At 38.3% G+C, this 24,548-nt stretch overlaps 1 protein-coding gene across 2 annotated transcripts in view; it reads right to left on the bottom strand.

Annotated features, from left to right (window-relative positions):
- qser1 (glutamine and serine rich 1) overlaps positions 1–24,548 on the bottom strand; it is a 126,811-nt gene that overhangs the window by 5,719 nt on the left and 96,544 nt on the right. The window contains exons 6-11 of one of the 2 annotated variants that reach the window (XM_078549453.1): positions 23,113–23,229; positions 20,807–20,940; positions 19,697–19,917; positions 18,274–18,339; positions 15,154–15,291; positions 7,353–7,450 (exon numbers count right to left, since the gene is read on the bottom strand). In XM_078549453.1, the coding sequence (XP_078405579.1) occupies positions 7,353–7,450; positions 15,154–15,291; positions 18,274–18,339; positions 19,697–19,917; positions 20,807–20,940; positions 23,113–23,229 (774 nt within the window). The remainder of the gene's footprint in view (positions 1–7,352; positions 7,451–15,153; positions 15,292–18,273; positions 18,340–19,696; positions 19,918–20,806; positions 20,941–23,112; positions 23,230–24,548) is intronic. The other variant, XM_078549454.1, reaches the window with a different exon arrangement.

The following is a 24,548-nucleotide window of genomic DNA, read 5'->3' as shown; positions in this document are numbered from 1 at the left end:
TATCGGCAAAAGAACTGGAGGCATCCTTCCAACAATAGGAGCGGTTTTAAAAAATATTCTTTCACTGGATATGGGCGTTGCTGGCTAGGCCAGCATTTATTGCCCATCCCTAACTGCCCTTGAGAAGGCAGTGGCGAGCTACATTCTTGAACCGCTGCAGTCCAGGTGTTGTAGGTACACCCACAGTGCTGTTTGGAAATTTGACCCAGCAAGAGTGAAGGAATGACGATATAGTTCTAAGTTAGGATGGTGTGTGGTGATGTTCCCATGCATCTGCTGCCCTTGACCTTCTAGGTGGTAAAGGTCACGTAAAGGTGCTGTTGAAGGAACCTTGGTGAATTGCTGCAGTGCATCTTGTAGATGGCACACATTGCTACCACTGTGCGTCAGTGGCGGAGGAAGTGGATAGGGTGCCAATCAAGCAGGCTGCTTTGCCCCGGATGGTGTTGAACTTCTTGAGTGTTGTTAGGGCTGCACTCACCAGGCAAGTGGAGAGTGTTCCATCACACTCTTGAATTGTGCCTTGTAGGTGGTGGATAGGCTTTGGGGAGTCAGGAAGTAGTTGCTCTCTGCAGAATTCCCAGCGTCTGACCTGCTCTAGTAGCCAGAGTATTTATATGGCTAGTCCAGTTCAGTTTCTGGTCAATGGTAGCCCTCAGGATGTTGATAGTGGGGGATTCAGTGATGGCAATGCCATTGAATGTCAAAGGGAGGTGGCTGGATTCTCTCTTGTTCGAGATTTTCATTGCCTGGCACTTGTGTGGCAAGAATGTTACTTGCCCAAATGTTGTCCAGGTCTTGCTGCATATGAGCACAGACTGCTTCAGTACCTGAGGAATTGCAAATGGCGAACACTGCAATCATCAGTGAATATCCCCATTTTTGAACTAATGATGAAGGAAAGGTCATTGATGAAGCAGCTGAAGGTGGCTGGGCCTAGGACACTACCCTGAGGAACTCCTGCTGGAATGTCCTGGGACTGAGATCCTACATATCTGTTCTGTCCAGGCCTCTCATGATATTGAACATTTCTATCAAATCTCCTCTCAACCATCTCTTCTGGAAAGAAAGCAACCCCAACTTCTCTAATCTATCCTTGTTAATGAAGTTCCTCATGCTCAGTCAGAACAATATTTGTAAATCTTTTCTGAACTGTTATGGCACAGCAGATGGTAAATGCTAAGCTGCTCAAATCCCAGAGGGAAACTTGAAACAGCTGCCACAACTGTTTTGCAATTTGTATTTTTATTTTGAGATACGTGCCTTGAATTCAGTAGTAATAAGTCCACCGAGTCTTGAGTTTTTTTTTACAAAACTAAAGTAAACATTTATTAATAAAATAAATGATTTTAAGCACATACATAGGTGTACAAATTACTGCTATGATAACTCCTAAATCCCCTAATTAATCTAGCTCCCAGTTACACCTCCGTTAAGGCAACAGTAAAACAACATAGATTTCAACAGACCCAGGTAAAGAATGCAATACCTTGGACAGTGATAATCAAAATGAATTCTCTTAGCTTCAGTTCCTGGAGACAGCAGCTTAGTACAAAGAAGCTGGAGGCTTTTTACATCTGTTAATCTTAGAATGCCTTCTTCTTACACATAACCTCATCTCCTTTATACAGGTTTCTCCCTTTTTAATGTAAATCCCATTGTCCCAATATGTCTTTGCAACTTTATTTTTTCCATAATATAAAGCTTTCATAGCACTCATTTATCAGTAATCTTTGGGAAAAATAAACACACTGTTTGGCTTAGCCTCTGTTGGCTAGGTGTAACAACTTACCATCTCTTTGAAATTCACTACTCTGCTTTATCTAAAAATGCAAATGTTCTTCACACTTTACATTCTAAAACTTCAGCCATGTTTACATATTTAGCATTTCAAACCAAGTTCCCTTCTGATACATCAAAGCACCTAGACCAGCTGTCTGTAATTCAATTAAAACCCACACACACACCCCTACACAGAAACTAATGCAAACCCCACTATTAACTTACCTTTACAATAAATTACAATATTATGAAAATCATTATATTTTCATGACATAGACCCTCTCCGGTGCCTTCAAATCCTTCCTAAAGTCTGATGCCCAGAATTGGACACAATAGTCCAGTTAAGGGCAAACCAGTCTTTTATAAAGGTTTTGTACTCTTTGCTTTATTTATGAAGACCAGAATCCTGTATGCCACATTCTCAATCTGCCCTATCACCTTCAATGATTTGTGCAGATATAAACCCATGTCCTAATGTTCCTGCACCCTTTTTAGAATTGTATCCTTCACTTTATATTGCCTGTCCTCATTTTTCCTGCCGAAATGGAGCACTTTGCACTTCCTTGCATAAATTTCACCTGCCCATGTCCTCTTCGAAGTCTATCATTATCCTGCTCACATTTCACAGCATTTTCAAGTTTTATGTACAAATTTTGAAATTGTGCTCTGCACCTCAAGTCACCTTAATGTATATCAAGAAAAGCACTGCGCCCCTGGGGAACGCCACTGTATACCGTATCTCAGTCTGATAAACAACTGCTCACCACTGTCAAGGAGGAGCGAGACAGCGAACCCTGCAAAGCATAAAACAGTGCGAGGAGGTGGAGAATGTGGGCACAGCGAGGCTTAAAACATCGCAAGGGGGAAGAGGGAGAGAGCTCACCCAGTGATGCTTAAAATAGCACAAGGAGGAATGGGAGAGAGGGGACCCAACAAAACACAAAACAGCACAATTAGCTAATAAACAGTGAATAGAGACAAATGGGTCTTTCTCAGGTTGGCAAGCTGTAACTAGAGTCTGCAGGATCTGTGCTGGGGCCTCAACTATTTACATCTATATCAATGACCTGCATGTAGGGACCGAACGTATGGTAGCTAAATTTGCTGATGACACCAAGGTAGGTAGGAAAGTATTTTTTCAAGAGGACTTAGAGTCTAAAAGGATATAGATAGGTTAAGTGAGTGGGCAAAAAATTGGCAGATGGGAGTATAACATGGGAAAAAGCAAAATTGTCCAGTTTGGCAGAAAGAACAGAAAAGTATTATACTACTTAAATGGAAAGAGGTTGCAGAACTCAGTGGTACAGAGAGATCTGGGGGTCCCCAGTACATGAATCACAAAACGTTAGGATTCAGGTACAGCAGGTGATTAGAAAGGCAAATGGAATGAAGTCCACTTGCCAACCAATCAGCACACTCTTCTCATACAGTATAAAATTTGTTGTTTTCCCTTGTATTGTGTTCTTGCAAATTGTCCCAATAAGTGCAAGGCGAAAAGCTTCGACAAAATGTCTTTTTTCTCTAATAAATTAATTAAACAGGATTTCCCTTTCACAAAACAATGTTGATTCTGCCCAATATTACTGCAATAACCTCCTTAAATGGATTCTGGCAATTTCCTTCTGATAGATGTTAGGCTTTTGTTGTATGGGGAATAGATTATAAAAGTAGGGAAGTTTACTGCAGCTGTATAGGACCTTGCTGAGGCCATATCTGGAGTTGTGTGTAAAGTTTTGGACTCCTTATTTGAAAAAAGGATACAATTACATTAGAAGCAGTTCAAAAAAGGTTTACTCGACTCATTCCTGGGATAAAGGGCTTATCTTATGAAGAAAGGTTGAACAGGTTGGGATTATAACCATTGGAGTTTGGAAGAATGAGGGGTGAGCTTATTGAAACATAAGATCCTGAGGGGACTTGATAGGGTGGCTGCTGAGAGGGTGGCTCCTCTTGTGAGAGAGACTAGAACTAGGGGACACAGTTTAAGAATAAGAGGTCTTCCTTTTAAGATGAAGATGAGGAGAATTTTTTTCTGAGGGTAGTTAGCATGTGGAATTCTCTTTTCCAGAAAGCGATGGAGACTGGGTCATTGAATTTATTCAAGGCTGAGTTAGATAGGTTTTTGATAGGCAAGGGAGTCAAGGGTTATGGGGGCAGACAGGAAAGTAGAGTTGAGACCACAACCAGGTCAACCAAGATTTTATCGAATGGCGAAGCAGGCTCGAAGGGCTGAATGGCCTATGCCAGCTCCCAAGTCCTATGCTCCTATGTATCCTATTTACTGTCACTCAGCCAACTTTGTGTCCTTGCGCTCACCATCCCTTTTATTCCATCAGCTTCAACTTTCTTCACAAGCTTGTTTTGTGACACATTATCAAACACCTTTTGGAAACCATGTACACACATCAACTGCATTATCCCCATCAATGCTTGCTGTTACCTTATCAAAAAACTCAATAAATTAAAGATAACTTCTCCGTAACAAATCCAGGCTAGTTTTCCTTAATTAATTCACGTTTGACCAAGTGACTGTTAATTTTATCCTGGATTATCATTTCTAAAAGATTTCCCACCACCGTAAACTGACTGGCCTTTAGTTACTGGGCTTATCCTTGCACCTATTTTTGAACAAGGGTGTAACATTTGCGATTCTCCTATCTTCTGGCACTACCCCTATATCGATGGCGGATTGGAAGGTTATGGCCAATGTCCCTGCAATTTCCATCCTTTCTTTCCCTTGCTAACCTTGGAAACATCTCATCTGGTCCTATCAACTTTAACTACAGCCAGCCCTCCTCATGCCTCTTTTTATTTTTATCAATTTCCAGCTCACACTGTGTTTCAACTACCTCCTAATGATTTTGGCATCACCTTCTTCCTTTGTAAAGGCAGATGCAAAGTACTCATTTAGTACATAAGCAATGCCCTTCTGCCTCAGTGCATAAGTCTCTTTTTTTTTGTCCCTAATCAGCCCTATTCCTACTTTTACCATCCTTTTACTATTTGTGTCTATAGAAGACTTTAGCATCCCTTTTATGATGGCTGTCAATGTCTTTTCATACTCTCTTTGCTGCTTTTATTCCTTTTTTTTTTTACTTTGTGAACATTCTATGTTTAGCCTGCTTCTCACTTGTATTCTCGATCTGACATTTGTCATACGCACTCTTTCCCTGTTCATTTTACTTTCCATCTCTTTCATCATCCAGGGAGCTCTAGCTTTTTTGTCCTACCTTACATCCTCATAAGAATGTACCTCAACTAGACCTGAACCATCTCCACTTTAAAGGCAGCTGATTGCTCAAATATAGTATTACTTGATTTTAATTAATCTGGGAGATCCATTCTTATTCCTTTGAAATCTTTTGACTGACTGATAAAATTCTCCTAAATACACTTGAGAAGCTCTGCTACCTCTCCACCCTTTACAGTATTACCATCCAGTCTATATTAGGGTAATTGAAACCCATTATAACGACTCTATAGTTTTTGCACCTCTCTATAATTTCCTTCAGATTTGCTCCTCTATAGCTTTTCCGCTAGTGGTTAGTGATCTATAAGAATATACCCAGTGATATAATGGTACCGCTACTGTTTCTTAACTCGTAACTAAATAGATTCAGTTCTTGACCCCTTTACGGCATCCTCTCTCTCCAGTACTATATTATCCTTAAATAAATATTGCCACCCCTCCTCAATTCTTTCCTTCCCTATCTTTCCTGAACACCTTACATCCAGGAATATTTAGTCCCCAGTCCTGTTCTTTTTTGAGACAGGTCTCCATTATTATCACATCATATTCCCTTGTGGCTACCTGCGCCTGGAACAATCTTAGTTCAATAATCTACTTGCAACCGTTGAATGATTAGGCATTTAACTCCAAAGAATTTTTCATCCAGAAAGCATCAGGTCTTAACTATGATTCAAACCCAAAGGCCATAAGTAACAGAAAACTAAAGCTCTCAAACTTAAAGTTAAATAATATGCTGGGGAAACAATGTGGAGCAGAACAACACAGACCATCTTACATACTCCTGGGGAAAAGTGAAGAAGGGAGCATCACAAGTGGCATAGCTCTGCTGTTGATACATGTAGAATTTGTGAGAAACCTAAAATCATACTGTCTCACTCCTTGATTTAACTTCCATCACCTATATTTAAAAAATACAAATTTTCCTTGTATTTTCACACAGTTTGAATCTTCTTTTGTAGGTTAGTTTACAATTGATGTAATATTGATGGTTTGTACAGCAGATTTTATTTAAGTAATATAATTACATCAGCACCAAAGGAACACCAAAGGCATTGAAACTGTCTTCTGACTAGCCCACACAAATTTTACATTTAAATCATTTAACATAAACAAGTTACAAGTTGATCTGAGAACATGGAGACACAGAAACTTGCTGCAATACACTCAGTGGAAAAAAGGGAAGCCATTTTAATATGCCACCCAAGAGACCACATACTAATGTACAAAATTAAGAGGCACTGAAAATGATTAATTAGCTGTTTTTATTAAATAGTATATTCAGAAGAATCAGGAAGGTTCTATTTTCCATTTGAACAAGAATATTTTTTAAAAAGATGTACAAGTCAATGATGATCACGAAGACTAGATCTGCAGATTATGAAGAGTTCCAGCAAAGCTTCTTAGAAAAAAACTTCAAACTTTGCTCCAAAGTTTGTCATCACATGTTCTTATTATTCTTCGTCAATCTCCCCATTACCGAAGTAAAAGCTTTCAATTTTCTTTGACCCAATTTGACAAAATATAGTATACTTGTGCATAATTTTATTCAGCTCAATTTCTTTTGCAATAAACAGTGTCACGTTTTGTTGTATACAACTAAACAGTGGTAATAACATACGTCTCCCGAATAGCTATGGTTGCTTCTGAAGATTACTTACAATTGTGGAGATTATGTTGAAATGTATCATTCTGCTTGATCTACAACTTGAAAGCTTAATTATTTCAATATAGACTGTCACAGAATATCAAATCGATATTGCATGATCCACTAAATGTCATGTGCAGAAATATAGGTACAGTGTCAAATCCGGCTGCCCAAAAGCCGAAGTTGCTCCCGGACATTTTTAGAATGTGCCATGCATCAATTTTAATTAAGCAAAATAAAAAAAAACATACCCAGCCAATTCGGTTTGGCTCGCCATGGCGCCGGACTAGTTATCCACTTTGACGCGTACGCGCTATCTTCTTGCGCTGCAAGTGATCTTTTTGACCCCACCCAACCCAGATTAGCCTGAACCACCCACGGCCCAAACCAACTGACCCAAAATCCAGAAGATCCGAAATCTGGCATGGTCTTGTTCCTGAGGTTGCTGCTTTTGAGGCACTATCTGTTTTGATCAAAACAGATTTTCTCCCCCAGATTCCAGTAGACAAAACTTAGAACTACCAGTAATCATACTACAATCCACTGTCCCCAAACACCATCAGTAGTAACTAACTACAAGTACTAGAACCATATATTTGTAAGGATGCAACAGCTATATTGCATAATGACGGTACCTTCACAGAATGGCAAGCATGGTTTTGAAAAGGTTCTTACCTTGAGTGCTGGCTCCAGAGGGAACTTGGAAATCATTCTCTTCTTGTTCTCATTCAGCATACTATCAATTTTCCTCATATGTGGCAAATACATCTCATCTACAAGAGATTAAATTAAGCTTACATTTAAGTGTTATTGAAATTCAAAGGTTAATTTCACCAACACCGTAGTTCTACAATGACACATTCTACAATTGTGGAATATAAACAACCAATGTTCTCTGTAGTAGAGAAGTGAACTGATGATCATCCTTAGAAAGGCTGCAATTCATTTCATTTCATCTTTAATCTATTCTACAGTATGTCCCTGCACTGTGAAGTTTTAGTTTAAAAAAAAACTGCATAAAAAGCTAGAAGAGTTTTAGGCGGGATGAAATTCATGGACGGTGAAGGATTCGTCTTTGACTCATTCTTGGGATGTGGGCATACTGGCAAGGTCAACATTTGTTGCTCTTGAGCAGGCGATGGCTGAGCCACCTTTTTGAACTGCTGCAGTCCAGTGTTGTTTGGAAAATAGGAGCAGGAATAGGCCATTTGGCCCCTCAGCCTGCTCCGCTATTCAACTAGATCATGGCTGATCTTCTACCTCAACGCCATCTTCCAGCACTACCCCCATCCTTTGATGTCATCGGTATCTAGAAATCTATTGACCTCTGCTTTGAACATACTCAATGACTGAGCCTCCACAGCCTTCTGGAGTGGAGAATTCCAAAGGTTCACCACCCTCTGACTGAAGAAATTCCTCCTCATCTCGGTCCTAAATGGCCTACCTCTTATTCTGAGGCTGTCCCCCATGGTTCTAGACCCCCCCCCAACCAGGGGAAACATCCTTGTTGCATCTACTCTGTCGAATTTTGCACACTTCAATGAAGTCGCCTCTCATTCTTCTAAACTAAAGAATACAGGCACAGTCTCCTCAATCTTTCCTCATAGGACAATCCCACCACCCCAGGGATTAGTCTTGTGAGCCTTCTCTGCACTCTCTCTATGGCCAGAATAACCTTCCTAAAGTAAGGAGACCAAAACTGCACATAATGCTCCAGGCGTTGTCTCACTAAGGCTCTATACAACTGCAGCAAGACTGTTAGGGAGAGATCCAAGCTTATGACTCAGTGACAGTGAAGAAATGACAATGTAGCCCCAAGTCAGGATGGTGTGTGGCTTGGAGAGGAACTTGCACGTGGTGTTCCCATGCATCCGTTGTCCGATTCGCTTTTGAACTTTATTATTGAATCTACTTCCTCCATCCTTTCGAACAGTGCATTCCAGTTCTTAATATCTCAATGCACTAAGAAATGCCTCAGCTGCTTATTATTTTAAACCTGAGAGCTCTGTTATGATGTGGCAGATGGTGTGCCAGGCGGACCAAATCCACAAGGTTGCGCTATCACACCAGTTTTGCAATTTGTATTTATTATGAGAAGATGTGTGCACTGACTTTAGAAGTAGAGTCCACCTTTAGAGATTTTTTAAAAATTATATTAAAATATTTATTAAAATAGAAGATTTCAAGCACATACACAAGACTACAATTACTTACTACTATAACAAATCCTAAAATTCCTAATTGACCTGACCCCCAATTACACACCCACTTTAAGGCAATAGTCCAAAATTGATTTTAGATTTAAAACGAAACCAGCAAGTTAACACAACACCTACTTGACAGTGGAATTCCAAATGGTTTTTCTACAACTTCAGTCACTTTACATAGCAGACCTTTGCACAAATAGCTGGAGGCTCCTTTAAGGCTGTTTCACACACTCCTGTTAGGTCTTACATGGCCTTCTCTCACACAGCCTTTCATTCTCTTTATACATGTTTCTCTCTTCCTAATATGCAAATTCTATTGTCCATAAGTCTTTGAAACTGAATCTTCCTCATAATATAAAAACTTTCATGTTGTCAATATTGGCAGTAACCTTTGGGAAAAATAAACACACTCCTTAGCCTTGCTTATCTGGCTAGTTATCAAGAGACTGACATCCCTTTGAAATCCACCAATTTCTTCATTTATCTCCAAAATGCAAATTCCCTTCACACCTTACATTGTCAAGAAGATTGATGTTATTGGAAATTATTTTAAAATAGAGTTCTAGTGGTGTCTGTGTGTCTTAGTTGGGTTAACGCCAACTGGTCTAGAGGCTTTGATGTATAGAAGAGAAGTAGGTTTGAAATGTTAATTAGGTAAACATAGGGGGCAGGATTTTATCATTGGCGAGCGGGTGTGGGGCCCGCTCGCCGATGCGTAAAATTACGCGGGATGACATCAGGCAGAACTCCAGACGTCACCCCGCCCCATTTAAATTTTCAGGAAGGCGGGAGCGCAGCAAAATCAGCTGCACACCCGCCGACCTGTCACCAGCTAATTGAGGCCATTGACAGGATCAATTAAGCAATTAAAGGCCCTGCCTGTCCAACCTTAAGGTTGACGGGCAGGCCAGGAGCCCCGGCGGCAACTAGAAAAAACATGAAACCTCATCCACCGGCAGAATGAGGTTTCACGTAGGTTTTTAAAAATTTTAATAAAGTTGTTATGGAAATTATGAACATGTCCCAACTCATGTGAGATTGTCACATGAGAGGACATGCAAGGGAATTTTTTTTTCTATTTTTAATATTGTTGAAAGTAGAGCTGACCTCCCTGAGGCAGCACTTAGCCTCAGGGAGATGAGTGTGCTCTTTCGTGCGCATGCACGAAAGAGTGCACTCTCGATTTTAGGGATCCCCCCCTGCCCGCACAGGGAGCGCATCGCGCTTCCCTGCGGACATCATGCTGGGTGGGCCTTAATTGGCCTGCCCACATAAAATGGCGCCGCGCCTCTGATCGGGGGCGCTGATCGGAAGCCCGCCCACATGCGCCAGCCCATCAACTTCCCCCCCGACGGGGGAAAATCTGCCCGGGGAAGTTACAAGGTGAAGTGTAAAGGGGGAAATTTGCATTTTTAAACAAACCATTCAAAAGAATGGGTGAAATATTACACCTAGCCAGAAGAAGTCAAACAATGTGTTTACTTTTCCAAAGCTTACCAATAAAATTAGTATTATGAAAGGGTTGAATTGTTAGAAAAGATAAGTTAAAAAACCTAGTGATATAATAAGAATTTGCATTCAAAGAGGAAAATATGCATAAAGGAAAAGAAGGCTGTTGGTAAAAGAGGTGGGATTTTAAGATCTAAAGTCGCCAGCCTGTAAGCCTCAAGCTGTTATCTGCAAGGACCCAGAGCTGAAAGAAACTCATTTTGAATTCGGCTATCCAGAGTGTGCTTTGCCAGGGGTCTGTTTAAATTTGCGTGTTCTACTGTTGCCTTAACGGAGGTGTAACTGAGAGTCAGATTAATTAGGGGATTTTTCTTAAAGAAGTTATTATTGTAGTAATTTGTAGACATATGTATGTGCTTACAATCTTTTAATTAATAAATGTTTACTTTAGTTTTATAAAAACCTCTTGTGACTTGATGGTCTTATTATAACTGAATTCAAAGCCTGCATCTTGAAACATACAAATTACAAAAATTGGTTATGACACTTGTTTCAAATTTCCCTCTGGGATTTGAACAACTCAGCATTTACCATCAGCTGTATCATAATAACATGCTAAGCCAGCTTCCATGCTTACTCATTAGCATGTCAAGCACATTTCTACATCTAGCTTCTTTTGATGATTTCAAGCTTTCAGTCTACTTGACTCCAAATGTAATTAAATCAGACAGACAGACCCAACTACAATCAGACCCATAAATCTACTTCACAATAAACCAGGAAAACATTATGAAAATTATTATACTTTCGTCATAGCTCCAGTTACTGATCTTCCTGCCAGAGGAAACAGTTTCTCCTTATTTACTTAAAAATCCATCAACATTTTGAACACCATTATTATATTGCCCTTTGACCTACTCTGGTTGAAAGAAAACAATCCCAGCTTCTCTAGTCTCTCAACTGAAGCCTCATCCCTGGCATCATTCCAGCAAATATCTTTAGCATTCTCTCCCAGGCTTTTGGCATCCTTCCCAAAGTTTGGTGCCCCAAAATGGTCACAATACTAATTAAGTCTTAACCAGTGGTCTATTAAAGTTTAGCATGACTTCCTTGGTTTTTTTTTTAAATTCTAAGCCCCTATATAAAAAAACACATACAAGATCCTTGGTTTTATAAGTTGACCTGCTTCAACGCTTCTGTCAATGCTTATCTGAGCCAGCTACTAGAAAATCTAAGATTGGCCCTGGGGCACCTCTCCAACAATAATTCTCATTGTTTCCTATGGAAGCGATCTTGTCCTTCGAAAATACATCTACGATTAGGAACTGATCTAGAATTTGGAGGGGTGGGGGGGGTGTGAGGTGTGAGGGTGGGTGGGGAATGAGACACAGAGAAAAAAAATCTCATTCTTACAGCCAAGGTGAAACCACAACTAGATACTGCAACAAGATAGCAGCAGAGAAGATATGCAAAAACCTGGAATATTCTTATGCTTGTGCATCTAACAGACTGTTTTCATAATGACATTGCAAACTAGGAAACCTTTATAGCCACTGGTTTGTCTTGTACCTGGATCTCAGAGCCCACAGTACTCTTAGAGTTCCTCTGAGTTCCTATCAATGCAACTGGTCTCCTCTTTAACCTCCAACAATTTGATCCCATATGTCCAGCCTTATTACAATGGTAACATATCAGTTTCCTTCCTTCAACGCTATTTTCCACCTTTCCATCTTTAATAAATTGGCATTCTTCGGCTTGATCCTTATTACTAACACTTTTACCATCATTAGGTTTTCTATATCTCCAGTTTCATTGCTGATTTCCATTATGACCCATTTCCTACACTCAACTGTTTGTGTGAAATATCATATGTATCGGCTAAAACAGCAGCCTCCCTGATCTTTTTGCTTTGTCTTTCATTTAAATATATCTTGATGTTTACTGGAATGCTATTTCTAAATTCTTCCTTAATCATGATCTCTTACATTTTCAAAAGTCCGGTCTAATTTTAATGCCCTGAACTATGGATCCCAGATATATTTTTTTTTCTCTTGCAAACTCTCCAAAATTCTAATTAGGTCTCTTTCTTATAGTCCTAAACTTCAACTGATAAGCTTCAGGGACAAGCTCATGCGGATTTAATATTGCCTTCTTTACTATCTCATAGTCTGCAGATTGTTCCTTTGGTATGCTAGCATATACATTCATTGCTATACCCGACAATATGCACTGTAACATTATACTCCAAGCATCTCTTGGCCAATTCAATTTCATAGTTATCTTTTCAAACAAAGTGAATTATCTTTCAACTCCATCCTATAAACATATGAATTAGGAGCAGGAGTAGGCCCATTTGGCCCCTCGAGCCTGCTCCACTATTCAATAAGATCATGGCTGATCTGAATGTAACCTCAACCCCACATTCCTGCTTACCCCCGATAATCTTTCACCCCCTCGTTAATTAAAAATCTATCTAGCTCTGCCTTAAAAATATTCAAAGACTCTGGTTCCACCATCTTTTGAGGAAGAGAATTCCAAAGACTCTCAGCCCTCAGAGAAAAAATTTCTCCTCATGTCTGTCTTAAATGAGTTTAAACAGTGATCCCTAATTCTAGATTCTCCCATAAGAGGAAACATGCTCTCCACATCCACCCTGCCAAGAACTCTCAGGATCTTAAAGGTTTCAATTAAGTTGTCTCTTACTCTTCTAAATTCCAGTGGATACAAGCCTAATCTGTCCAGCCTTTCCTCATAAGACAACCTGCCCATTCCTGGTATTAGTTTAGTAAACTTACTCTGAACTGCTTCTAACGTATTTACATCTTTCTTTAAATAAGGAGACCAGTACTGTGCACAACACTCCAGATTTGATCCTCTGTAAATTTAGGCACTAGTCGAAGATTCTCAGTTAAATCAAATTCCTCAAAGGAATCACAAAGTCACTATCTGAATCACTATCTCTCCTTTATTCCTTTATTTTAAGTTTCACTTTAATTCATACTGTCTGGCTTCTTTCTCTCTCTGAAGTTCTCTATATCTTTAACAAAAACAGAATTACCTGGAAAAACTCAGCAGGTCTGGCAGCATCAGCGGAGAAGGAATAAAGTTGACGTTTCGAGTCCTCATGACCCTTCAACAGAGCTGTTCTGTTGAAGGGTCATGAGGACTCGAAACGTCAACTTTATTCTTCTCCGCCGATGCTGCCAGACCTGCTGAGTTTTTCCAGGTAATTCTGTTTTTGTTTTGGATTTCCAGCATCCGCAGTTTTTTGTTCTTATTTTTTTCTCTATATCTTTTCTTGTCCCTTTCCTCACTTGCTAATATCTCTCTCTGAAGTTGAAGTTCAAGCTTCACATTTCTATTTATCTTTTTCTTTTCCTGCTCCTCTTTTTCTCATTGAAGCTTTTTTATTTCTATTTCTTTTAATCTGCCCTTTTCTTTCTCCTCCTTTCTTTCTAACTCAAGTTGTTTTTCATTTCTCCTTCTTTCTCCTTTTCTTCCAGTTCATTTATTTTCAGTTCCATTTCTTGTTCAAATTCAACCTTCTTCATTTGCAACTGAAGTCTTACTACCTCTAGCTGTGACACACCGTCAGGTGTCCCTTCCTCCAACTTTAAATGCTGGGTAAGTGCTTCAACCATATCAGCCGTATAAAATTCCGCTTTTATTCCACCTGCACTTCATCTGCTAACACTTCCAGCTGAGTTTCAGTCAAAGATTTCAAATACACCACAGTCACATTTTCCACTCCCAGAAAAGTCTTAGCAATTGCCGAAGCCGCTTTGCGGTCCCACCACAGTTCAGTGTTCTTCTTGTACTCGTATCCCTTGGATTCACAAACTCCAACCTAATCAAAGAATTTTAATAATCCCGCAAAGAGCCCCCAAATTTGTTATGACAAGTAAATACCTTCCAGGCAACATTCCCTTATAGATGTTTAACTATAAAAATCCAGTAATATTACCCAAGGCAAACTGCTGTAGCTTTAATAAAAGCATACCACACAACCTCTTAAACTCTCTTCCACTCTACTGTGGAAATCCAAGACTTCAGAACAAGACTGCTTTTTCCAGCCCAAGATTTTTCTGGCTTGACTGGATGGTTGATTCAAACTGTGTCTTTCCTTAGCCCTGCTTCCAGGAGATCTTCCTCACAAAGCTAACTGCCAACAGCCAACCCCTAAGCTCTCCACAAAACTCTAAAATGCCTTTTCCCCCCTTTCATTTTAGGTTCCAATGTTCTCACACGTCTTTGAAACTTAAACCCTTCCAAATATAAAATCTTTCACGTTTCTATTTCGTCTCTGCTTTCAGGTCAATAAAATGTAATATACCCTCTTCTGTTTACCAATGGAACTCCTGTAAGATGCAAAACTGTTTCTCATCACCTCTGACTTCCCTTTGATATTCAAATGAACTCTCAATTTATCTAAAAATGCAAATATTAGATCCAACCTATTTACTTGTATCTTAAACCCCTCATTTCTCATTACAAATGCACAAACCTAACACCTCTATCCTTTCATGCTTAAACCTCCTAGACAACCGGTCTCTAGTAACCTTTCCCCAGCTTAAATCACTTACACTCACACAGCCTCCTTTACAGAATAATTCCCCACAAATATAAAAAAAAATCCATTCTCACAAAATGTAGACAGAAGAGTGAAGTTACAAAATGGCAGATATTATTTGCTTTGACAAGGCTTTAAATGATGACTAATTTCTCCTTATTCCATGCATTACTCATTGTAGACAGCACAGCATCTATTAATGCTATGAAGTGAGTGAAAACCAGAATCACCAATAAAAATCTATGTTTACCATTACTTTGTTCTGATGCCTCAATCATGTCTGGATCCAAGGCTGTACTCACAAGTAGCTCCATATAGTTCTTAAATGTCTCCTTCATTGTTCTGGTATTCAGGAAGCGAGCTACATATGGAGTTGTTAGAGGGCGCTCTAAAATACACAATAAGTAAGTATGATGCATTAAATTAGTAAATTCTTAGGCGTATATTTAAATAGGCATTACTACTTTGGTGTTTGTTCAAATTTATTAGCAGTGCATTCAGAGCATTGTGCACTAAACAAATACATATAAATATGTACAGTATTATTTAACAATATAGGATTGTGCTCATTAATACACAAAATATATCTAGGAACTATATGCCACAATGGAACCTGCTTTAATCATCCATTTTTCAGCAATCTACTGATTATTTTCCAATTTAAAAATGACAACCTTCAATTAAAACATTTAGTATACTAATACTCTAAATACACAGTAGGGTAGCTGTGCTGCGAAATGCTGATTGTTACAATAATGAGGAGTGCAATTTTATGAAAATGATCTCTTTATAAAAGCTGATTAAGTCAAATACTATTAAAAAAGTACATTATAAGTTTGACACATCAATCCAGTAAACGTTTTTTGTTTCATCAGCTTAAGTTTGCTTATATTTGGTGGCTGTTAAGCTTGAAGTGAGGGCTAAGGAAGGAACATCCTTTTGGTAGTAACACCATCAGGTATTCTCTGGAAAGGTGTAACACTAGCTGATGCATGAAATGCTTCCTCTATTTATTATAGCATGCCTTAACTCCAATATCAGTACTGCACCAAGGTGAATTTTCAATTCCAACAGCATACATTCTTACAGCCCAGTTTGACTGCCACTTTGCTCAGTTATGCTAGGAGGTCAGACGTCAGGTGAACTTGTAGGTGGAACAGGTTGGGGGAGATTCCTTCTCCCTCTTCCAAGATATAATTATTTTACCGTGCCTGCATGGTGGTCTTGCAGCTGGTTTGATGGCTTAGATGGTGTTTCTGATTAGAATAGCTTCTGCTGTTATCTTTAATGCAGGTAACAAACATGTTGACTTAACCATGTGAGCTGTGACGAGTCCAAAGTCCTTTTTCCAAAAAAGGTGGTGGGTTGGGTTGATATACATCCTGTGTTGTAGCTTTTCACACCGAGTGTTTCATACTGCTTAGTCTGTGTGATTGGGATGAGGTGCCACCAAAATACAATGAAAGGTCAATGAGATCCATTTCATATTCGGCTAATACCCATTGAATTAAATGTCTCCATTGCCCATGGTGAAGCAGTAAGACGAATCAGCTGGCATATCATTGCTCTGTTCAGTTCATCCTTAACAAATGACTTGAGTTTCACAAGTGGCTGGGTGTTCATATTTTAATAAAGGTATTTGCTTGAGTCTCAGGTCTATCTGGAACTGATGTTGCCAAAGTTACGTGATATGCTGCCAACCACCTTAAAAGCTGTTGTGTCCATTTTAAAATACAGCTTTAAAAATGTGTAATATCTTCAAGCCTGTTCTGACTCAGTGATAGCACTTTTGCCCATAGTGATAAAGGTGATCATGCACAATGGTCATTATGACCAGATTCACTGCAGTGGTTGAAGGCGGCAGCTCACAACCACGTTCTCAAGGGCAATTAGGGATGGGCAATAAATGTTGGCCTAGCCAGCAACACCCACATCCCATGAACGAATTAAAAAACCACTTAGGTCAAACAAAATAATAAGCAATAAAGAATGCACACTTTTCCACATCAATGGGTTGTCACAATTAAACATAGTAGCTTTTAATTATCCTTCAGCATTTCTAACCTTGTCAGCAAAGGCTCTCACAGCTATCCCTTCAATAAACTGGATTGCCCACAGCCTACAAGTTTTAAGAAGAGCCCGTCTGCTTGTGTCCCTGCACTTCTCGTTATGCCTCAACACCATACAAGACAGGGGTCAAAGTATTTTTCAACACAATGTCTGTGATGTGCTTTGATTTCCCAGTAATGCTAATGAATTGTTCAGTCCTTGGGGAAACAACCTCCATCTGTCATAGTCCATATCTTACACTTATCTACAACTCATTTTTTGCCAGTTTTCTTTTTTTAAAATCAGGTATGATAAATGTAGAAAATTAGCTGCAGCGGTCTCAGCCAATAGTAATGTACAAGGCACCTTGCAATTTATGCCACAGAACTAATGGAGTCTAGGAGTAAAAACTGCTAAGTTGTACACCAAGCAAATTTTACTGAACTCTTAAGAAAGAACTTGCATTTATATAGTGTCTGACACAAACTCAGGGCATCTTAAAGCTCTTTATAGCCAATTTCAAAATCCTTGAGCTATAAAATGTTGACAAGGACACTGCAGAAAACTCTCCCACTGCTCTTCGAATGGTGCCAACTGATATTTAATATTCATCCGAGTGAGCAGATCTCCGTTTAACTTCTAATCCAAAACATGGCACCTCAGATGGTGCACCACTCCCTCAGTACTGCACTAAAGTGTCAATTAGATTATGCACTGAAGTCTCGAAGTGGGACTTGAACCCATAACCTTCTGATTTTGAGGCGAGTGCGCTATTATTGAGCTAAAGCTGATAAATATAAATGAATAAAAATCAGGCATTGACAGGACTGCCTTAATGTTTAAAATTATGCACTAGAATAACTGACAAACTTTCCAGATAATAACCGACAATGTCAAAGGAAAATGTTTTCAACTGGGAAAAGATCTTAGCACACTGTCAACGCTAAACAATGGAAACATGTCATAAAAGATCATAACTCATTGTGTTTTTTTGAAGCGGGTGAATCTGATTTAATACATTGCTGACACCTTGGAACTTTAAAAGCATTAAAATAGCTGCCTCAATGTCTCAGTTGTGCAAAGAAGCTCACAACTGAGCCAAGATAAAAAGATTTGATAGCTTGCTCTTTGCTAAGTTAGGGAGGGGAAAATTAGGCAATGTTCTCAATTCTGAGTGCCACTAAATTACCGTGTTGGGAACTGGGAGGAGGTTTCTTCATCCAATTAGATGTTTTAGTATGCATACATTTTATTGGGGAAAAAAATTAAAAGATAGTCCATGGCAACAATACAGAAGGAAAAATGTATTTAATTTGCAAACCTGCTTTTTGTTGAAGGTTTTTGATCGTTCTTCCCTGTGTATTCACTTTCAAAAGGAATCCACCGTCTGAAGAAGAAGGCACGTGTGAAGTTTTGTTAAAGACCTGTTTATTATTTTTATTGCTCCCATGTCCCCTTCCATTGTTTATTTTCTCTCCTCACTTCCTGAAGACTTTGATACCTTGCTGGAGCACAGTTTCATTAGCACTAGGCACCTTCTTTGTCAACTGACTGACAAGAGGGGATCTTGCGGAGTCATTTTTAAGTTAAGGTGACATGTTATTCTTTATGGAGAGACAGTCTGTTTTAAACTAAATTTTAAACTTTTAATTTCCTACACTGAGATCCTAATCTCAACGTGGAGAAGTTCAACCAAAGAGAATAAAGTCTTGCACGGATCTTAATGGTTTGAAAGATTGTGAATGCTGCATTTTTGAAAGGGTGGAGTTTGTGATTGAGAATGCGATTACTAGCATGGGAACAAGCGTGCTTATAATTTGAAAAGCATTCAGTTTTGTCAAAATTTGACAGGCTGTTAAACTGGGTTTCCGAGTGTTTGAAATCCTGTTTTTTTGCCTCTAAGGCCTGGGTTTAATTCTATCCAGACTGTTGGGATGCCAAGTGTACAGAACTGTAAAAAGTTTTGTTCACAAGCTACATCTTAGTGGGCATGGAGAACTAATTGGCAATGCTAGTGAAGGATCCTGGTGTGAGAAGTGGAATTTATACTGGTACAGTAGGAGTGGTTCTCTGAGATTGGCAATAAGTTACACTTTTCGGGTAGAGTTAAGTGGAACTTTACTCTGCAGCTGTTAGTGCTTGATATTGACCATGAGGAAAAAAAATTCACTCCCAATACTGACATCCTTCAACTTGAATGTAAAAGGTAAATTTTCTTCCAATAAACCAAGAATTCTTACACTAAATTACATTTATCTTATTTCTTACAATTAGTGATCAAGGTTTTGTGTTTTAGTTAATAAGAACTGAAATCAGCAAGTGTATTGCATCTTCATTTATGCATGCCGGATTTGCACTGTTCTGAACTGGTCTGAACAGTTGCAGGCTATATATCAGTTCTTTGGTAATTAACAGGACAATCTGATGCAGACTCCTAGCTGAAAGACTTCTTTCCACCCTGAACCCAGATATTGCAGTGACACAAAAGACTGCATGGAATTTCTAAGAATACTTTTGGAATTTCCATGCATTACTCCTTGCAAAATATCATTTAAGCATGGTTTTGAAAATAAAAGTAAGTTATAACAGTTAACAAATCAAGTGTTTTAATGTAATAATCTAAACAATTAATAACCAAAAATGCAGAACCAATCTTTGTGCCTTTTCGGGGATTGCACTATTTAGAGATGGACTATGCTCTTAGTAAAACTTATATTAAATAAAGAAATGTAATAAGGTCTCACCATCTTCATCATCACTCTGAGTTTCAAGAGAAGAGTCCGAGTGGGATGAATACTCCTCCTTCAGCCATTTCTTTCGTTTTTTGGGTGGTGGTTCAGCCTTTACCTTTAATTGTTTAACTTGTTTAACTGGCCTAGCTTTGGATTTTGCTGTTGAACCTTTTGACGCTGCAGAGTTACTGGCAGAGACTTTATTACTAGATCCCATCCTTGATTGGTTATGCCTGAAGACAAAGATATAGATGAAGAAAACCATCTGATGTGCTGTTCTAAATTAATTTTAGATCTGATGAATACATATTAAATATTCAGAAGTAATAACCATGTGATAGACTTTCAAGTGATACTTTCAAATATTTAAAATTATTTCAGAATAAATAACTATATAAACTTATATAAATATTTATTAATTATAATAATTATGAATAATTATTTAACAGTTACCATTAAATTGCTGAACGTACAATTAACGAGGTAGGTCAATAAGTCCAGTGACAGATACTTTTAAAGAACATATAAAAATAGTTGGATCTAAGTTGAAATATTTCAGCATGGTAGCATAGCATAATCAAGATCCAGTTTTTCTTTCAAAAGAATCTTGGATGCTAATAGGTTATAGTCGATATAGAAGATGTGACTTAAATATATGTTTATTTTTTGATGGCAGAAAATTTATTAGACATTTCTCTTTTACTGAAGATAAAAAGTACCACCACATGACACAGCACCTCAAAGATAACAGTTTGTCATGTCATTTTGGATAGTGAATTGCAGAATAATTTATTACTCTGTTTTTGTTACTAGATTCACATTCCACTTTGTACAAAGAATGTGACACACAAAAAAAGAGGTTGGTGAAAACCATAAATTCCTGAAAGATTTAGCTGACAATTAACATTCAGTGTAGTAAAATTCTACTTGCATTCTTCCTCACTTCTGCTGCAGGAAAGGAATTCAGCAAGTGTTGCAATGCTAACACTAATAGTTAATATGTAAAAAATCTCTCAAAGAATTCCATGTGCTAATAAGCTGCATAGAAATTATGCCTATTCAATCCAGCTGAAAACCAACACTTCAACATAAAAATGGACAAAATCAAAACATTTTTCATACCTTAAAGTTTGCAATGGTCTGTTTCGTGGCTTTTTGGAGCAAACTCTAACGTAATCCTTCTTGTTTACATTTTCAATAAATTTCACATACACCCGTTTATATTTGGTTTTTGCATCTCCAAAGTATCCAAGATACTATAAATTAAATTAAAAATATTTTGCAAAGATCAGTATTTCAGATCAACTTCTTTGTGTACATCCATCTATTGGCTACTTCTTGGAATGACAACTTTTAAAAATACTTTGGCTATCTTATATAAAAAAAAACAAACAAGTACAATCACAACATTCTTATTTCTATTCTTATACTTTAACCATTTCTTTTGCTCAACACTACAGAACAGTCTGCACACTTAGACAAATACTAGAGTATTGCCCTGTGTTTAAGAATGCATAAATGCCCTCTAAATTAGCAAGCACCTCAGACATCCCATTATCTTGGGAAACTTAAACCCAGTGACTTGATATCAATAATGAGTAATTTTGTGAACATGACTGAAGAAGAAAAAGTGAAGAATATCTGTAAAACTTTGATGTATAAAATACATTAGTGTCATGGTCCCACCAACTTGTCTGTTGTCCTATTGTTTGCAGTTTGGGTCTTGAGGAATTACTGGAATGCTTGGCATGGTAAAGTGGGTAAATTTAAACTTTCACCAGTATAACAAATTCTGCTTCTTTTATGTTCACAAGTGTAGAAATCTGAAAACAACAATGCCCAAGGAATTTAACAGTAGTACCAGCATAGAGAGAACAGTAGAGTCTCCAAGTGACTTTGTTATGTGACACTTTGAAGTGGGTCATTTGTAGGAATGAAATCAGTAGAGGTATGCAATATAGGATATCATGAAGACTATGTTAGAGTATAAGGAGTTTCAATTTGTATGTAAACAAGTTACAAGGACAAAAAAGCATTTTCCTTCTCAAAAGTTTTGATACATGTTATTATGATCCTGGACCAGACTTCCAAATGTTTGACACAATTCGGTCAGGGACCAATACTTCTTGTTTAAGATAGGCAAAGTTTGAGATACAAGATACTTGCTAAGAGAATAAGGTCACAAGATTCTACGGATTTTGAACAAACAAAAGTAAACTACTATATAAAGGTCAGAAAGATAATTTACGATATCTATTTTATACTCTAACATTCAGGATTATTGAGGTACACGTGAAATAACAGGCAAACTGTGGTCAAACACACGACACTGCACAATAATGGCAGCTGTGGCCAAGACAGAATTCACGGATTTCTCAACAACCCACCAGACATCAGTAAACACTCTGTCAAGCAATCTTGTTGAAACTCCGTCTCTCTCACAAGGGATTCCAGTCTTCACCTTCGAATTCTCTCCAAACGTTGCTCCAACTCTGACAGAGTCAACAACGGCACACCTTCTAGTGTTTCAATCTTGTCTCCCAAGGCTTTGTTTCCCTGGATTCCTCGCTTACACAAGCACCAACTCACAAGCACAACTTCAGCTCTTCAGCTGCGCCGAGCACTGATCCTCTGGCCTAACATCACCCAGCACAAAGTCACCAACTTTCTGCTGCCTCCTTCAATTACCAGGGCTTCTCCTGAGCCCTCAACTAAGTCTGCCAGCTGCAGTCCTTTTCCTACTTGGAGCCTTTTTCTCTGCTCCTCTTTCTTCTTAACTGGGGCTTTTCCTTGTCCCCTCTTCCTTTGGGAACTTTCCCTGCCCCTGCCTAGGACTCTTCTCGATTATCATGCTCCATTTCTGGTCATGTGATTGTGGTTTTCCCTCCGTTTCTTTTTATTTTCTTCATGCAGGTGCACTGAGAACTACAAAACTCTGTGCTGCACATGCGCAGCCTGCTCACAGTCCACACATGTGCAGTAGCTCCCAAGGCATGCTAGGAGTTGTAGTTCACAGCCTCCCGATGACAAGGTAAGTCTGGATCCCATAACAATATGTTCGGCCAGGGAAATAGGACACTCTTCATTATAAATACCCAGTGCCAACATCAAGCATTTACAGAACAAGCAAAGTATGATTTGGAAGAGAGTGCAGTCCGCTTATTCTCAGTAATATGACAAATTAATTTTAGAATATCCTGTATTTTAAGATAATTCTTTAAAAGCAACAGATCTGTTTGAGTTTCATCAGACCATGTTTTAAGACAACAGACAAAAGGTAAGAAAAATTACTAAATCACTTTTTCATTGAAATGTGAGCAACACAAGAAATTCTAAATAAAAAACTTTATATTGCTTACCTTATATCAAATCATTGAGCATACTTCAAATTATAAAAATAATTACTAATTATACTAATAATTACTCACGCTGTTGGTTGCAGAGAATTGTCTTCGTCCATCTTTTACTTCAGGCATAAATTTTTGTAACAAAGCTTTTTGTACCTTCCATATGGCAGGAGGTTCTCTACCTGTATTTAAGGCCACCTACAAACAAACAACTTAGCATTAGAAATTTTAAAAAATAAAGCAGTTTCCTTTTCAATTACTGACTTGGACCAATAACTCAACTATCTTGGAATCAGTAGTAAAATCCAAACAGTGGACATTTAAAATATTCAAACTGCAACTAAGTCAACTTGGATGTACATTCAGATTTTTGAGCACAGAAACGATGCTGATTCAGGGAAGGAGCACATGTGGGGGAAGGGGGTGGAAACCAGTAACATGAGTCCAAAAGTCTTACTCAAATTTAGATCAGGAATTACACATAACTTGCTTCCAAATATCAGTACATTTCAACTTTATTCAAGGGAAACGCTGATTTTACATTAATGCTATTAACCATTAGCACGTGCTATCTCCAGGTGACATTTAGGCATGAGCACTGGTTGAAATAAAGGAATAAAATTAACCTCACCAACACTTAGTATCTCCAGCAAATTACTGACTTTCTGGTCTAAACAACTCGCAGTTATATAGCGATTTAACATAAGAATATAACCAAGGTGCTTCAGAGAAGCATAATCAGACAGAATTAACACCAAGCTAAAGAAGGAGCTATTCAGAGGAGTAAGAACTCAGAAATAGTTCTGGGTTTAAAATATTGAAAGGAATTGAAGTAGGAAAACTCAAACTTATGATAAATTTAAGGTTACCCAGCACAGCGGCAGTTGAGTTTACAGTAGATTTTCATAACAATTTAGGAGTTCTAGTGTTCTAGTTTAGGTCAGACCTAAACTTAATCTTTTCAGTAATTTGAAAAGCTATAGAAATTTATGGCCAACCGACTTCATAACCAAACTGCTCCTGTAAAGTTTGCTTTGGATGGTGATCAAACATCCCAATATAGCAAAACACACTTAAGTGAACCAAGGCATGGCTGCCTCAGATTACTCGTTATTCTCCAAATCCTAAAAGAACTTTAAATAAAAAAAATAGAAAGACTCAACTTGGAGTTTATTTTGCATCACAACTGCTTAAAATACTACTTTTAAAGTTTTTCATATTCTGAAAATTAAATTATCTACATGATTATGAACCATCCAGGTAATGTGCATCATTACCTGGATGGTTCATAACCATGTAGATAATTTGAAGCACTACAAACAAAGCACAAGATTCTGACCAGTTGGCACTCAATTTCCAATAGCCAATATTTAAAGTAAACTCTCCAGAACAGATGGACTTCAAGAATATATCCTAACAGAATGTAGTAATTTCTCTCGAGGGGGTCAGCAGAAAGATCAAAATGAAACTGCACTGGAAATCGCTGCTTAATGCCATTTACCCCCCACTATGTCAAA

This window comes from Cetorhinus maximus, chromosome 9 (assembly GCF_964194155.1).
Source record: "Cetorhinus maximus chromosome 9, sCetMax3.hap1.1, whole genome shotgun sequence".
Lineage (NCBI taxonomy): Eukaryota > Metazoa > Chordata > Chondrichthyes > Lamniformes > Cetorhinidae > Cetorhinus > Cetorhinus maximus.
The sequence above is the reverse complement of the archived record's forward strand: the minus strand, read 5'-3'. Positions and strand labels throughout refer to the sequence as shown.